This window comes from Oryx dammah, unplaced genomic scaffold, assembly GCF_014754425.2.
Source record: "Oryx dammah isolate SB20612 unplaced genomic scaffold, SCBI_Odam_1.1 HiC_scaffold_11210, whole genome shotgun sequence".
In the NCBI taxonomy this organism is placed as follows: Eukaryota; Metazoa; Chordata; class Mammalia; order Artiodactyla; family Bovidae; genus Oryx; species Oryx dammah.
The window spans coordinates 6,620,558-6,635,816 of record NW_024080603.1 but is presented as its reverse complement, the minus strand read 5'-3'; the positions used below and the strand labels follow the sequence as shown (position 1 = coordinate 6,635,816).

Genomic DNA, 15,259 nt, shown 5'->3' with positions numbered 1-15,259 from the left:
ATGCTGAAACTGAAACTCCAATACTTTGGCTACTTGGCTTGTACAGTTGTCTCTCTGTCTGCAGGGAGTTGGTTCCAGGACCCCTTGAGGATACAAAAATCCAAGTCCCTCATATAAAATGGCACTGAGTGAAAGTCGCTCAGTCGTGTCTGACTCTTTGTGACCCCATGGATTATACAGTCCTGGAATTCTCCAGGTCAGAATACTGGAGTGGGTAGCCTTTCCCTTCTTTAGGGGATGTTCTGGACCCAGGAATCAAACCAGGGTCTCCTGCATAGCAGGAAGATTCTTTACCAACTTGAGCTATCAGGGAAGCCCTTAAAATAATAGTAGTATTTGCATATAACCTATAGACATCCTGTTATATACTTAGAATCATCTCTAAATCACATGTAATACCTAATAGGATATAAATACTGTGTACATAGTTGCAATGCATAGTAAATTCAAGTTTTGCTCTTTTGAACTTTCTGAATTGAAAAAAAAAATTTGGTTTAGTGTTTGGTTGAAACAATGGATAAGGAACTCAAAGATACTGAGAACCAAGATCTTTTTAATGTGTTTTTAAAAGGATCATTCTAGTTGCTTTCTGGAGAATGGATAATAGGAAAACCAGAGTGGAAGCAGTGTGGCTAGGTTTAGGTTTGTGTAACTGTATAAATGCAAACGGACATTCTCATAATCTTCCTTCACTTCGCAGACTAAAGTTTCCATCTTTCTATTCCATTCCCTCACATAGCACTTACAATTATCATTTAATCATTTCTTTGGTTATTGCCTGTTTTTCCCATCTAGGGTTGCCAAATAAGGCCGCTCAGTTGAATTTGCATTTCAGATACTAATTCTTTACTCCTAGTATTCTTGTGTTCTCAGTTGTGTCCAACTAAAGACTGTAGCTGGCCAGGCTCCTTTGTCCCCGGAATTCTACAGGCAAGAATACTGGAGTGGGTAGTCATTCCCTTCCCCAGGGTATCTTCCCAAGCCAGAAATCAAACCCCCTGCATCCCACGTCGATTATTTACTGTCTGAGCCACTAAGGAAGCGCAGGGAATTCTTTAGTCTGCGTGCTCCCAAATATTGCATGGGAAAGCCCTATACTAAAATTTTGTTCTTTATCTGACATTCAAATAAATGGCGCATCTTGTATTTTTATTTACTAAATCTGGCAACACTACCCCCAGTAGAACACAAACTCCTTGAAGGGCAGGAACTCCTTCTGTCTGGTTTCCCAGTATATATCCAGGACACAGAGTAGGAGCCCACACTGAATGAATTGACAAAGGATTTAACCACAGAGCGATCGAATAAGAGCCCCTCGGTGAGGGTGTCGCTGAAGACCGGAGACAACGGGGAGAAACACAGCTGTCGAGCTGGAGGCTGGGGTGGAGCGCCCCCGGGCCTGGGCGGCCTGCGCGCTGAGGTCACGGGCGCCGGCTGCGGTGACGTCATCACGCCCGCGCTGGCTGCCGGGCTGGAGCTTCCCTGGCGCCGGCACCTCGCCGGCTGTTGTGGAGACCGCGGGCTCTCTGGTGCGCCCTGCGCAGTGCAGGCCGCCTGTGAGGCCGTCCGGCCCCGGCCAGGGCCCGAGAGGCCCAGTCTCACGGTCGTTGGCTGTCAGGCCTGGCGGCTCTATCGCGGGGAGACCGTCTCCTCAGGGCCATGTCTAGGCCGAGCAGCGTCTCCCCGCGGCCGCCGGCTCCCGGGGCGGGCGGGGGCGGCCCCGCGCCCTGTTGCCCTGGGGGCGGCGGCCGTGCCAAGGGGCTGAAGGACATCCGTATAGACGAGGAGGTGAAGATCGCGGTCAATATCGCTCTGGAGCGCTTCCGCTATGGGGACCAGAGAGGTGAGGTTCCTGACAGGGACCCCGCCGGCTGCCCCACCTCCCGGAAGCCCGGCCCCTCGGTGGGCAGGGGCTGCCTCACGCGTGGGAGGGAAGACGGCCCGGCCCAGCGAGGAGGGCGGGGGGCGGCGGCCGGCGGCCGGCGTGGTCGCCCTCTCCCGGGATGTAAGGAGCCGCAGAGTCCTGCGGGCCAGCCGCGTTTCGGGACCCTTCGTGGCGTCCGAAAGCGAAAAAATCAGGTTGCTCCGTAGCAGGAGGCATTTCTTTCCCTAGGGAGAGGCCTTCCGGTAGCTTTGCCACAACTTTTAGGTATTGTTTAGCCCCTGCTTTTTTTTTTTTCTTTTTTCTAAATCGAGGTAGATTTAGTTTGATGGAGGAGCCTGGTGGGCTGCAGTCCATGGGGTCGCTGAGAGTTGGACACGACTCAGTGACTTCACTTTCAGTTTTCACTTTCACGCATTGGAGAAGGAGATGGCAACGCACTCCAGTGTTCTTGCCCGGAGAATCCCAGGGACGGCGGAGCCTGGTGGGCTGCAGTCTATGGGGTCGCACAGAGTCGGACACGACTGAAGTGAATTAGCAGCAGCAGCAGCAGCAAGGAAGTAGAGGAGCGGAAGGAAACTGTACAGATAAATGAAGTGGCAACATGTAGTCCTTTGCTTAAATCCTGGAAGTATCACTCTATTGAACAGTTAGAAAAAAAAAAAGGAGTTAAACTCCTGGTAGACAAAGCATCTTCCACCCCTCTTAAGGTTAGAAACCGGCTTGAGTCACACAGTGCAGAACCAGCAGTCGACCTGTGATCAGTACAGTATATATTAAGTGCTCATTCTGATTTGCTGGTCTAAATACAAGGGCCCCTTACTCTGGAAGCTTAATTAAAAGCGTCTTAAAAAAAAAAAAAAGATATGAAGCCCCAGAAATACACAACATATCCACATTTTACTATCTGAGACAGTAAAATATGAATTCTGTGCAGTTTTGAAGGCAAAGACAATGGAATCTGATGCTGAGCGTTCATAATTCTTGAGCATACCTCATCATTGAAGGAAATAAGCATTTTGTTAATTAAACAAGAAGTAAGTTAAGATAGTAAACTTCGTCAGTTTTTATAGGAGCTCAAGATTTCAGCACAAGTAAGAGTAGTAATCTTTGGTGAACATCAGAGTCCTTTATCATATTTAGATTTAAGTGTTACTGATATCAGAATTCTGGTAGACATTAAGTGATTAGTACAGGTATATCTGATTATTACACTTTATTTTACTTTGCAGATTTTTTAAATAGTTTTTTCTTTTTTAAACAGTTGAAGGTTTGTGGCGATTCTCTTGTCAGATGATGGTTAGCATATTTTATCAATAAAGTATTTTTAAATTACTGTGTATACATTGTTTTTTAATACATAATGCTATTGCACATTTAATAGACTACAGTGTAGTGTAACCATAAATAGGCCCAGGAACAAACCAGCATAGGCCCTGGAAACTGAAAAAATTTGTATGACTCGCTTTATTATTATTTATTATTATTTATTATATTTGTTTTATTGCAAGAGTCTGGAACCAAACCCACAATCTCACTGAGGTATACCTGTATCTACTTTTCACATAAAATATGGTAAATGTGCTTATATATGATTTTTTTTCAAATTTTATGAATATATGTGTACTGAAATACTTTGAAAGAAATTTGTCTATCAGCAAATGATGCTTTGTGTTTTTTTTTTTTTCCATGTAGAAATGGAATTTCCTTCTTCTTTGACCAGTACAGAAAGAGCCTTTATTCATCGGTTGAGTCAGTCTCTTGGTTTGGTTTCTAAAAGTAAAGGGTAAGCTGATAACTTTTCTTAATTAAAAAAACTTTATTGAAAAAGAGAAATGTTTTTGACTAAATAGTTAAACCGTTTTAGATTCACATCCTTAATTATATTGTATATAGAAGATCTGATTTATGTTTGTACCAAACTCAACTCTTTGCTTTTCCTCCTATCCCCGTTTTTTTGTTTTCCCTGGTTGGGAGAGGGTGGGAGAAGAAGGTCAATTTTAAGATGTTAGCAAAATGGTTTAAAAGTTGAAGTTGATTGCATTCAGAAAGGTATTTTCTTTTTTTTATAGAAACCAAAGCTCTTTTTTTTTTTCTTGAAGAATGGATAGCCTTAAAATAATAAATACAATTATTAACAGAACTTATCTCTTTCAAAGCTACTGTACTATAATGGTATGCTTTAGAACACATGCTTATTGTTTTCTTTCCTACCAAGTCACAAAGCTGATGATTAGAATAGAATTTATGTTCACTCCTGAGTAAAGATCTTTTTTTTTTTAATCTCCTAGAATTAACTTTGTTAATTTAGCAAATTAGTCTTTTTTCTTTTCTTTTTCTTTTGTGCCTGGTATTATGGTTCCATTTTACCTATTTGAGAGAGATGGAGAAAAGGGCAAGAAACCTGGATTCTACTCCCAGTCTCTCAGTGCTTCATTTTTTAGTTTGATCATGTCCCTTAACTTTAAATGCCAGTTTTTGGTTTTTTTTTTAATCTAAATAAATGAAAGAGTTAATCTCTTTGTGCTAGTTGAGATTCTGTGATCCTGCAGTTTATTTTGAGCTGCTTACTTGAGTTTTAAAAACAGATTGCAGAATTCCTGTGTGATAACTTACAGTTGTTTTTCTGATCACTTTTTTTTTATATCCGTTCTTTTGAAATGAAGCTATGTGTGTTGGGTTTTGTTTTTCATCTCCTTTCAGAGAGTTGAATTTACTTTGAATTGATTTTTTTTTAAATAACTGTTCACCTTTTGGTGAAAATACTCTTGATAGAATAGCACTTGTTTTGTGTTCTTTACTATATCCTTATATTTTCTTAGAAATTCCAGTCAAGTATTCCCATATCCCAGATTTTACCTCCTTATAATTTGCTTCATTTTTCCTGAACTGGTATCACTATGTTTTGGTTCTAAGAGCACACTTTTCTGAGTCTTTAATTTGTTCATGAATAAAACAAAATTGTTTCCTATTCGTCTTAGTCCAAGTTAGACAAAATGAAACTTATAAAGTGAACTCGTTAAAAACTTGTAAAGAGAATAGATATAAGGTATATGAAAACAGGTTTTCCAAGTACAGGTTTGTAATCTTGTGATTGCCACAGGTGCTGCTTAATAGGTATCCAGGGGATTTCACTTGGGCTTCCCAGATGGCTCAGTGGTAAAGAGTCTGCCTGCCAACGCAGGATAGACAGGAGGCGCTGTTTCCATCCCTGGCTTGGGAAGATCTCCTGGAGGAGGAAGTGACAACCCACTCCAGTGTTCTTGCCTGAGAAATTCCCTAGATGGTGGAGCCTGGTGGGACATGGAGTCACAATAGTCCAACATGATTTAACGACTGAGCATGCACACAGGCAGGCATGCATGCATGCAAGTATTTTTCTCACCCTGACCAGGGCGCTGTACCCTACAACAAGACCTCCCTTTCAGATTTGAATTATTGCCTCCCTTACCTTCTGCCCTAAAAGATTGAATGCTGCACTCCGCCTCTCTTCCCCTAGCTAAAATAAGAATATTGGGTTAAAAGTGAGGAACCCTGTTAGTGAAGTTTTGGAAATCCATTAAAACCCTGTGATGTACAGAAGTAATAGTAACAGTAGCTAACATTTATTAAGTGCTCTTGTGCGACAGGCATTGTATTAGGTGCTTTAAGTAAATTATCATTTGATCCTCACAACATTCTTGTATGGTAGGCTCTACTTTTTTAATACCTGGTTTCTATATAACAGATGAGGCAAGTCAAGCTTTGAGATATTAGTTTTCCCAAGTTCACACAGCTAGCAAGCGGGAGAGCCAACAATCAAACATAGTTAGTGTTTAGCTAATTAATTTTTATTGTTTGTAGTGAATTCATAGCAATGTTTTAGGAACTATGAGTAGTTAAGAGAGAAATATTAGATAATGCTCATTTCTAAGTTGTTTAGAGTCCATTAAGTCACAAAAAGAAAAAGAAATGGTCACAAACATAGTGAGCATGACATGGAAATAATTGTGTTTAGTGACAAAATTAACTCGGTTTATTATTTCTGAGCTAATCATAAAAAGCATAGATTTGTGTGGTGTAAACTTCAATAAATTTGTATATTTGTATTGAAGTATTGAAGATAAAATGGTTTGGAGTTAGGTCTTTGCATCTGTCTGCCTGTGCTTAGTTGCTCAGTAGTGTCTGACTCTTTGTCACCCGTTGGACTGTAGCCCACCAGGCTCCTCTGTCCATGGGATTTTCCAGGCAAGAATACAGGAGTGGGTTGCCATTTTCTAGTCCAGGGGATCTTCCTGACGTAGGGATTGAACTGGCATCTCCTGTGTCTCCTGCACTGCAGGTGGATTCTTTACCTGCTGAGCCATTGAGGAAGCCCCTCTATCTGCCTAGTGGAAGTACAGATTAAAGGGAAATGAAATCAAGTATTTGCTAGACATTAAACAAATGTGTATTATCTTTGTGAAGTGAAGTGAAAATCACTCAGTCGTGCCTGACTCTTTGCGACCCCCTGGACTATACAGTCCATAAAATTCTCCAGGCCAGAATACTGGAGTGGGTAGCCTATCCTTTCTCCAGGGGATCATCCTAACCCAGGAAATGAACCAAGGTCTCTTTGCATTGCAGGTGGGTTTTTTTACCAACTGAGCTATGAGGGAAGACTTTGAATCTTTGTATAGAGACATTAATTCCTTGGTGGCTGAGAACTTTTAAGTAGTGATTTCAGATTTTGGCTCTTCAGCAGATTTTTAAACTGTTCTCAGGTTTGTAAAGTGGGGAATAGCTGTATGGTTGTATTTAAGGTAAATTATTCAGTAACATACTATGTAAATGCAACATTTATGTCATGGTCCATGGGCGGGTTAGAAAAGAATTTCTAGACATGAGACAGAATGAGAGGGAAATAAAGTTTATTAGAGTGGGGGATGCTGCTAGAACAGCGGGCTGGCCCAAGGGAGAACGGACATTGAACAGGCCCGTGGTCTATTTTTATAGCCAGGGCACAAGGAGCAGAATAGGGGTCTTGCAAGTAATTAGCTGATTGGATGAGGCCCGTATACTGAGTGGGGGAAGAATAAGGCAAATACCTTCTCCCTATGGGGTAGAAGGGGAGGCAGGTTATACTGCTCAGGAGGACCTGAAATTCGTTAATAGTTACAACATGGATGTGGGAGGGAAGGACAATAAGGGTCTGGTTTTTCTGTTCCTACATTCCAAGGCCCTCCTTGGTTTTATCTGCTCTTTCATCCTTGGGTCACCACAGTGTATTAATATTAAAATTGCATTAGTTATATGCAATTGATTAGTTATATCATCATTTGATATAATTAGTTATATCATTTCTTTAAAAGGAAGAAGCTATTGAAATATCAGAACTTCATTATAATGTATGATTACTTTTCCCTTTGAAAGTTAGAAGTTACAATGTTCTTGCCTGTATTTTCAGTCCATTTATACTTAAATATGACATTATGTGGCTTGCATGTTACTATATTTTTAAAACTTCTTGTGAACTTCACTTATCTAGCATCTTTTCCACATTTTGCACGTAGTTTCTAGTTAATTTTGCTTTGTAAAGGGACTACTAGATTTTCATGGTAGTGTGTTACGTTGGAATGAAGTCATGGTGAGATTTCGTTGTATTAATTTACCCAGGACAGCTGCTGTATAGAATGTTTTCATCTGCACAATAACAAAGTGAATATTTTGCCAAAATTTCACTAATTTTTGAATTATATATCAGTGCCACTGTGGTGTTGAATGGTGTAGGAACAGCACTAATATTGACAAGTAGAATTTTTTACTAAAACATAAAAACTAGCAAGTTGGTATTATCTTTCTGTCCACCATCTGTGTTCAAACCGAATTTAGTAAATTTTAAATGGTAGTGGCTAAGTACTCCCACTGCTTAGTATGAGTTATTTTTATACATTGTTTTGTTGTCTTTTGCAACCCTGTGGACTGTAACCCACCTGGCTCCTCTGTCCATGGAATTTTCAAGGCAAAGAATGTTGGAATAGGTTGTCATTTTCTTCTCCAGGGGATCTTTCTGACCCAGGGATCAGAGTGGCGTCTCCTGCGTCTCCTCTTTCTTTATCACTGAGCCAGTGGGGAAGCTCATTCTTATACATTAATTCTGTGTGATTATTAGGCAATCTATGTTAGGAAAGTTTCAATCTAACCTATTAATTTAGTTGTGAGTTTATTGAGGAAAGAGTGTATTCTCAACTTTGTAATCCTGGCCTCTAGCATAGTGCCTGGCATACAGTAGGTATTCAGTATATGATGAATGATTGAATAAAAGAGAATTAAAAGTAAAATCTAGGAAAACTTCGCTGAGATGATTTTTGAGAAAATTAAAACATCTTGGAACTGATAGACATATTCAAGATTTTAAAATTAATGGTTCTACTGTGTCAGAGAAGTAAATTAATTTATTTTTGATCACATTGTTACTTGAAAGATTATTACCAGGTGAACACAGGCCTCCAGACTCTTGGTCTAGTGCTCATTTCAGCACACTTCTGGCCTTCTATAGTTAAAATTTTATGAAGTAAATGGGAGAGAAGGGGAATGAGTGACTGATGGGAAAAGAACCTGCTACGAAGAACATCTCTGTTGCTGCTGCTGCTGTTAAGTCGCCTCAGTCGTGTCTGACTCTCTGTGACCCCACAGACGGCAGCCCACCAGGCTCCCCCGTCCCAATAATTCTGATATACCATGGAATTGACTAAAATTTCTAGATAAGATTAAATTTTAATAAGTTCATCTTTATGTCATCATTTAAGCATCAGTAAGCACTTGTATGGGCTTCCCTGGTGGCTCAGAGGTTAAAGCGTCTGCCTCCAATGCAGGAGACCCGGGTTTGATCCCTGGGACGGGAGGATCCCCTGGAGAAGGAAATGGCAATCCACTCCAGTGTTCTTGCCTGGAGAATCCCATGGACGGAGAAGCCTAGTAGGTTACAGTCCACGGGGTCGCAAAGAGTCGGACACGACTGAGCGACTTCACCTTCACCTTCAAGCACCTGTTCAGGAGTAGATGATGGCATAGAAAGGTTATGATTCATTGAGGAATTTTCAGAAATTAAAAATTGGTAAATTGAAGACCAAGACTTAGAAGACTTAGCTAAAACTATAGGTTAATCTTTGGTTTCATGTCATTTTATAGTGAAGGTATTGTTGAAAAAATTTTAAATCTAGTGAGAATTAGAAAAATTGTACATGTACTTTTCATTGTATTTGTGGCTTTGTTGCTCATTTTTGTAAGGTGATATTGGCATTAACAAATTGTAAAAATTTTATTATAAAGTTTTGGTTAACTTTTTTGGTATAAGAAATGATATTTTTTCCTGGCTATAATAATTGCTTTCATTTATTATATTTAGTATGTACACAGTAACAGATACTGCCCTTTATGCATTATCTTATTTAATCATGTAAATAGTTCTTTGAGGCAGGTATCATCATCATCATCATCATCTTAGGCTCAGAGCTATTACATAATTTGCTTGTGGTCCCACAGCTAGTAAGTGGTAGAGGAAGGATTCAAATCCAAGTCTGTGTGCTTTCAGAGCCTTAGCTCTTTACCAATACTACATTGTACTAGATTATAGGCATGTATTATTAAATCCTTCAAGATACATCTGAGGACTTCCTTTGTGTGTGACATTGTACTTAGTACTCTTGAAGCTACAGAAGTCACCAAAAATATAATTAGGACTCGTTGAAGAATCTAGTAACTTGAGAACAGTTATAAATCATCATTACCTTACAATCAAAAGCTGGAGCTGGAAACTTTGAAAGATTTCTTTTTATTTATTTTTTCCAGTATACATGTGAAAAAGCTAATCAGTAATGCTGATTTTTTTTAGTTTAGCCACTAAACTTGGCTTTCTTAACAGGTTTTTCATGGGAGTGTGACATTACCAGCATACTGGGAAAACACTCAGTGGGATATATTAGTCTGGATCACTGTCATAACTGGACCACCATGGCATTTTCATTATCATTTTTAGTTCTGTTGTTCAAATTGGTTTTCTCCCTCTGTATATTTCCCAGCATGTATTAGTTGGTGATGTTTCATCCCCCGTGAAGCCTGCTAAGACAAACTTTAAGGGTAAGTAAGCATTTTTTTGCTGATTAAAATTGGATTTGCAGCATTTTGAAATTTTAATTGAAACTGGTCTTGTGGCCTCTTTGGCACTCAATTCCTCTTTACTGAAAATTTTGGAGATTTTCAGCATCTTATCTCAAAGCATTTTGATCTTTTTCAATGTTTTGCTTGAGACATGTTTTCTAAGTAGCCATACATCATATGTGAACAAATTGACTTATATAGTAAATAAATGATTTTTATTAATATTCAGAAAGGGAGCAAATAGATACCTAACTGTGAAGAAGAAAGATGGATCAGAAACAGCTCATGCAATGATGACCTGTAATTTGACTCATAATACAAAACATGCTGTTAGGAGCCTAATTCAGAGATTTCCTGTCACCAATAAAGAGCGTACTGAACTTCTGCCTAAAACAGAAAGAGGAAATGTGTTTGCTGTTGAAGCTGGTATGTATTTTCTGGGGAGATTCCTTGTGTATCCTTTTATTGAATGACTATTCTTTTTCCACTTAACATTAAAAATTTTTTTTAACATTTTAAAACAACATTAAGATTTCTCATTGTGAATAAGGTTGTTTGAAATGATTAGAATTTGTAAAAATTTTGTAATGAAATGCAGTCTTAAGGCATGTCATTAAGTTAGACAGGGTTTTTGTTTTTGTTTCTTTTTTTGCATGTTACAGTAATAGCTAACCATTTATTGAGCACTTATTGTGTGCTGGACAGCATAGTAAACTTGATATAGAGCCTCATGGCAACCCTTCCAAGGTAAGAATTTTCCCTATTTCACACGTGAAGAAACTGGGCTCAGAGAAGTTAATTTGTTCAAGGCCACTCAATCAGCTAGTAAACTGCAGAGCTGGGGTTTGACTCCAAGGTCTGGACTTCACTATTATATATTATGCTGCCATGATATACTATGAGTGGAATTTTGAATTAGGGCTTCAGCTTCTGGGAAGAGATAGGACAGAGTCTTCAGTATATTAACTTGCTCAGAGGTAGATAAATATATATATTTAGGTTATAAAGTGAAGTTGTAATTTTACTGTTTGGAAAAATAATTTTCCAAAGTTTATTTCTTTTATTATCTCCAGGGACAGAGTTTCTATTTGTGAAGTAGGTTTGCAGAATGTAGAAAATGCATGGTTCTAGCTATCAAGGAGTTTTATTAATAAAAATACATTCACACAAAAATATTTTATGTGAAGAATATAAAACACATCATGCCTTTTTTATTACTATCTGCTTAAATATAGATGTTGGCTAAAATGCACAATTAGGAGATTTGTTAAGCATTAAGGCCTTAAATTTACACGTTATTCTGTTTGATCACATAATCTTACATGCTAACTTCAAGAAGGGTTTTTTCTTTTTCATACATGTTTTCATACTGCATGTAATAGACCTTACAAGTATAATGTATATTGTTTCCTTCTCTAAAGTTTTGTTCTAATCGATAGAAACAAGTTTGAGAATCATTTTAGGATATCAAAATTGGATTTTATTTTTAATGATTTTTGTTCATTTTAAAACATTATACACTAGGAATACTTCTGAGAAATTTGCCTTCTAATTGATATCAAAATGTGTAAAATGTTCTAAGAATATTGTGTAGGAGTAAAGCAGCTGAGGTATTGTTAATTTTATGTTGACTGAGTAGAGAAGAAACACTTAGAAGGTATTAATTACTTATGTTTTTAACTGTATTGTTGATATACATTTTTTTTTTCATTCTCTTATTCATTTTCAAAGAAAATCGAGAAATGAGCAAGACAAGTGGGCGACTCAACAACGGCATACCTCAGATTCCAGTAAAAAGAGGAGAATCTGAATTTGATTCTTTCAGACAATCTCTGCCGGTGTTTGAAAAACAAGAGGAAATTGTTAAAATAATTAAGGAAAATAAAGTAGTTTTGATTGTAGGAGAAACTGGATCTGGAAAGACTACACAGGTTTGTTTCTACTTTGTTGTTTATAGAAGAAAAAATATTTTACTTCATGTGATAGTTTTGCATCAAATTTATACTACATATACAAAGTAAACATAATTATGTTTTTAAACTACTAGTTTGGCTGAAATTTAAAAATTCATGAAATCCAGCATTTGCATAGGTATTGAGAAAACAGCATCTTCTGCTCTTTTGATAAAAGTATAAATTGTTTTGAAGGGCTGATTGATCATTTTTATGAAAATTAAATTTAATACTCTTTGACTCAGCATATTTTTGTCTTTGCAAAAGTATTTGAGGATAGATGCTCACTACAGTATTCTTTATAGCAAGCAACAAAATCAATAATAACAAACCTAAAAAAGCTGGACGTTACTTTGTATGTAGTCATATTTGTTAAATTATAGCACATCCATTAGATGGCATGTGCAGATGTTAAAATGGATTAGGTAGATCTGATATGCTGTTAAGTGGTATCAGCAGGTTACAAACATTAAGTATAATAATAACTTTGTGTGAATAAAAACCTGTTTATATACACAAATATTTTAAGTTGTATAAGCATATTTTTCCCCCAAAAGAGTTTATGAGAAACTTAACAGTAGTTACTTTTGTGGAGAGGACTGTTGGTAATGGTAGGGGTTGGCAAAACTTTAGCCTTATATTTTAAATCTTTTTGACCTGTTTAATTATAGAAGAGTGTTTGCAGTCCTGGTATTAGGCTATTTCTGATTTCTTTATACTTTTCACTATTTAAAAGATTCCAACAGAATTTTATTTCATTGACTTTATAGGATATTTTGGAGATAATTGACATTTTTGCAATATTGATTATTCCTGCCCAGGAATATGTCATATTTTTTTAGAATATTCCCATCTTCTATGTTTTTCACTAGTGTTTTATAATCTTTTTCATGTAAACCTTAGCTGTTTCTTTATACTTTTGTTTTTTAGTGTTTTAGTTTCTATTGTGAACAAAATCTTTCTAAATTACACTTTTTAGCTGATTATTAGCAGTTAATATGAAAGGTGTTTTTTATTTTTATTTTTATGTTTGGACCTGTTACATAACTTTTTTAGTTCTAATGATTTTTCAGTTGACATGGATTTTCTGGATATACAGTTATGTCATCTTATAGTACTTTAAAATTTGTTTCAGATTCCTCAGTTCCTTTTAGATGATTGCTTTAAAAATGGTATTCCCTGCCGTATATTTTGTACTCAACCAAGACGATTAGCAGCTATTGCTGTGGCTGAAAGAGTTGCTGCAGAGAGGAGAGAAAGGATTGGTCAAACAATTGGATATCAGATCCGTTTAGAAAGCAGGTAAAGACAATTCACCTGTAACCTTTTATCATTCTTAGAAAAGACCAAATATTTGTATTTCACTAAACAGAGAGAATATGTTTGGAGAAGGCACTGGTGACCCACTCCAGTACTCTTGCCTGGAAACTTCCATAGATGGAGGAGCTTGGTAGGCTGCAGTCCATGGGATCGCTGAGTTGGACACAACTGAGTGACTTTGCTTTCACTTCTCACTTTCATGCATTGGAGAAGGAAATGGCAACCCACTCCAGTGTTCTTGCCTGGAGAAACCCAGGGATGGGGAAGCCTGGTGGGCTGCCCTCTATGGGGTTGCACAGAGTCAGACATGGCTGACGTGACTTAGCAGCAGCAGAGAATGTGTTAGTTGAAAAATGAGGTGGTCATTTTGCTTCAACTAAGTTTGCGAACAGAACATTGAGGTCATGTCTAAACTTACTGAGGTTTTGAATAAATAAATAATTGAAAAGAAATCCTTGTTCATAGTTTCATGATAAAGTGCAAGTTGTATCATCTCTTTGAGCCTGAGTTTCCTCATCTGTAGAATGCGGTTAATGAAACCATCTAGAGCACAAGTTTGACGTGAAGTTTACAAAAGTACTCAATAAGTGCTAGTGACTGAATTATTGTTATTGATATTAATACTACTTAGTAGTACCTGCTTGACAAGTAGTACTGTTTCTTTGCTCATAATTATTTGGGTATAATGATTCAAAAAGCTGATCTCATTTATGATATACTCTTATCCTCAAATTAAAAATGTTTAAGATCTTAAAAACAATCTCTTTGGACTCTTTAACAAAATAATTAATAAAAGGCTGTTAGTAATAATAAACTTGTGATATTATCAAACATAAAATATGTATTTCATATAACTTTGCTAATAAAGCATGTATACCAGTACACTAAATATATATGTATACCAATACACTAAATGTATACCAGTGAACTAAAATGGACTGGAATGGGAGAATTAAACTCAGATGACCATGATATCTACTACTGTGGGCAAGAATCCCTTAGAAGAAATGGAATAGCCATCATAGTCAACAAAAGACTCCAAAATGCAGTAATGGATGCAGCCTCAAAAATGGCAGAAAGATCTCTGTTCATTTCCAAGGCAAAGCATTCATATCACGATAATCCTCTATGACCCGACCAGTAATGCTGAAGAAACTGAAGTTGAATGGTTCTATGAAGACCTACAAGACCTTCTAGAACTAACACCCAAAAAAGATGTCCTTTTCATTATAGGGGACTGGAATGCAAAAGTAGGAAGTCAAGAAACACCTGGAGTAACAGGCAAATTTGGCCTTGTAATACGGAATGAAGCAGGGCAAAGGCTAATAGAGTTTTGCCAAGAAAATGCACTGGTCATAGCAAACACCCTCTTCCAATAACACAAGAGAAGACTCTACACATGAGCATTACCAGATGGCCAACACTGAAATCAGATTGATTATATTCTTTGCAGCCAAAGATGGAGAAGTTCAATACAGTCAGCAAAAACAAGACCGGGAGCTGACTGTGGCTCAGATCATGAACTCCTTATTGCCAAATTCAGATGTAAATTAAAGAAAGTAGGGAAAACCACTAGACCATTCAGGTATGACCTAAATCAATTCCCTTACAATTATACAGTGGAAGTGATGAATAGATTTAAGGGAATCGATCTGCTAGAGTGCCTGAAGAATTATGGACAGAGGTTTGTGACACTGTACAGGAGACAGGGATCAAGACCATCCCCAAGAAAAAGAAATGCAGAAAAGCAAACTGGCTGTCTGAGGAGGGCTTGCAAATAGCTGTGAATAGAAGTGTAAGAAAAAGGAGAAAAGGAAAGATATACCCATTTGAATGCAGAGTTCCAAAGAATAGCAAGGAGAGATGAGAAAGCCTTCCTCAGTGATCAGTGCAAAGAATAGAGGAAACAACAGAATGGGAAAGACTAGCGATCTCTTCAAGAAAATTAGAGATACCAAGGGAACATTTCATGCAAAAATGAGCTTAA

General features: G+C 37.7%; 1 protein-coding gene across 1 annotated transcript in view; it reads left to right on the top strand.

Annotated features, from left to right (window-relative positions):
* Positions 1-1,446: 1,446 nt before the first annotated feature.
* The window catches only part of LOC120860999 (3'-5' RNA helicase YTHDC2), a 69,927-nt gene continuing 56,114 nt past the window's right edge, over positions 1,447-15,259 (top strand). The window contains exons 1-5 of the mRNA XM_040236704.1: positions 1,447-1,843; positions 3,578-3,668; positions 10,230-10,426; positions 11,732-11,931; positions 13,088-13,254. Of these exons, the coding sequence (XP_040092638.1) occupies positions 1,660-1,843; positions 3,578-3,668; positions 10,230-10,426; positions 11,732-11,931; positions 13,088-13,254 (839 nt within the window). The 5' untranslated portion in view covers positions 1,447-1,659. The remainder of the gene's footprint in view (positions 1,844-3,577; positions 3,669-10,229; positions 10,427-11,731; positions 11,932-13,087; positions 13,255-15,259) is intronic.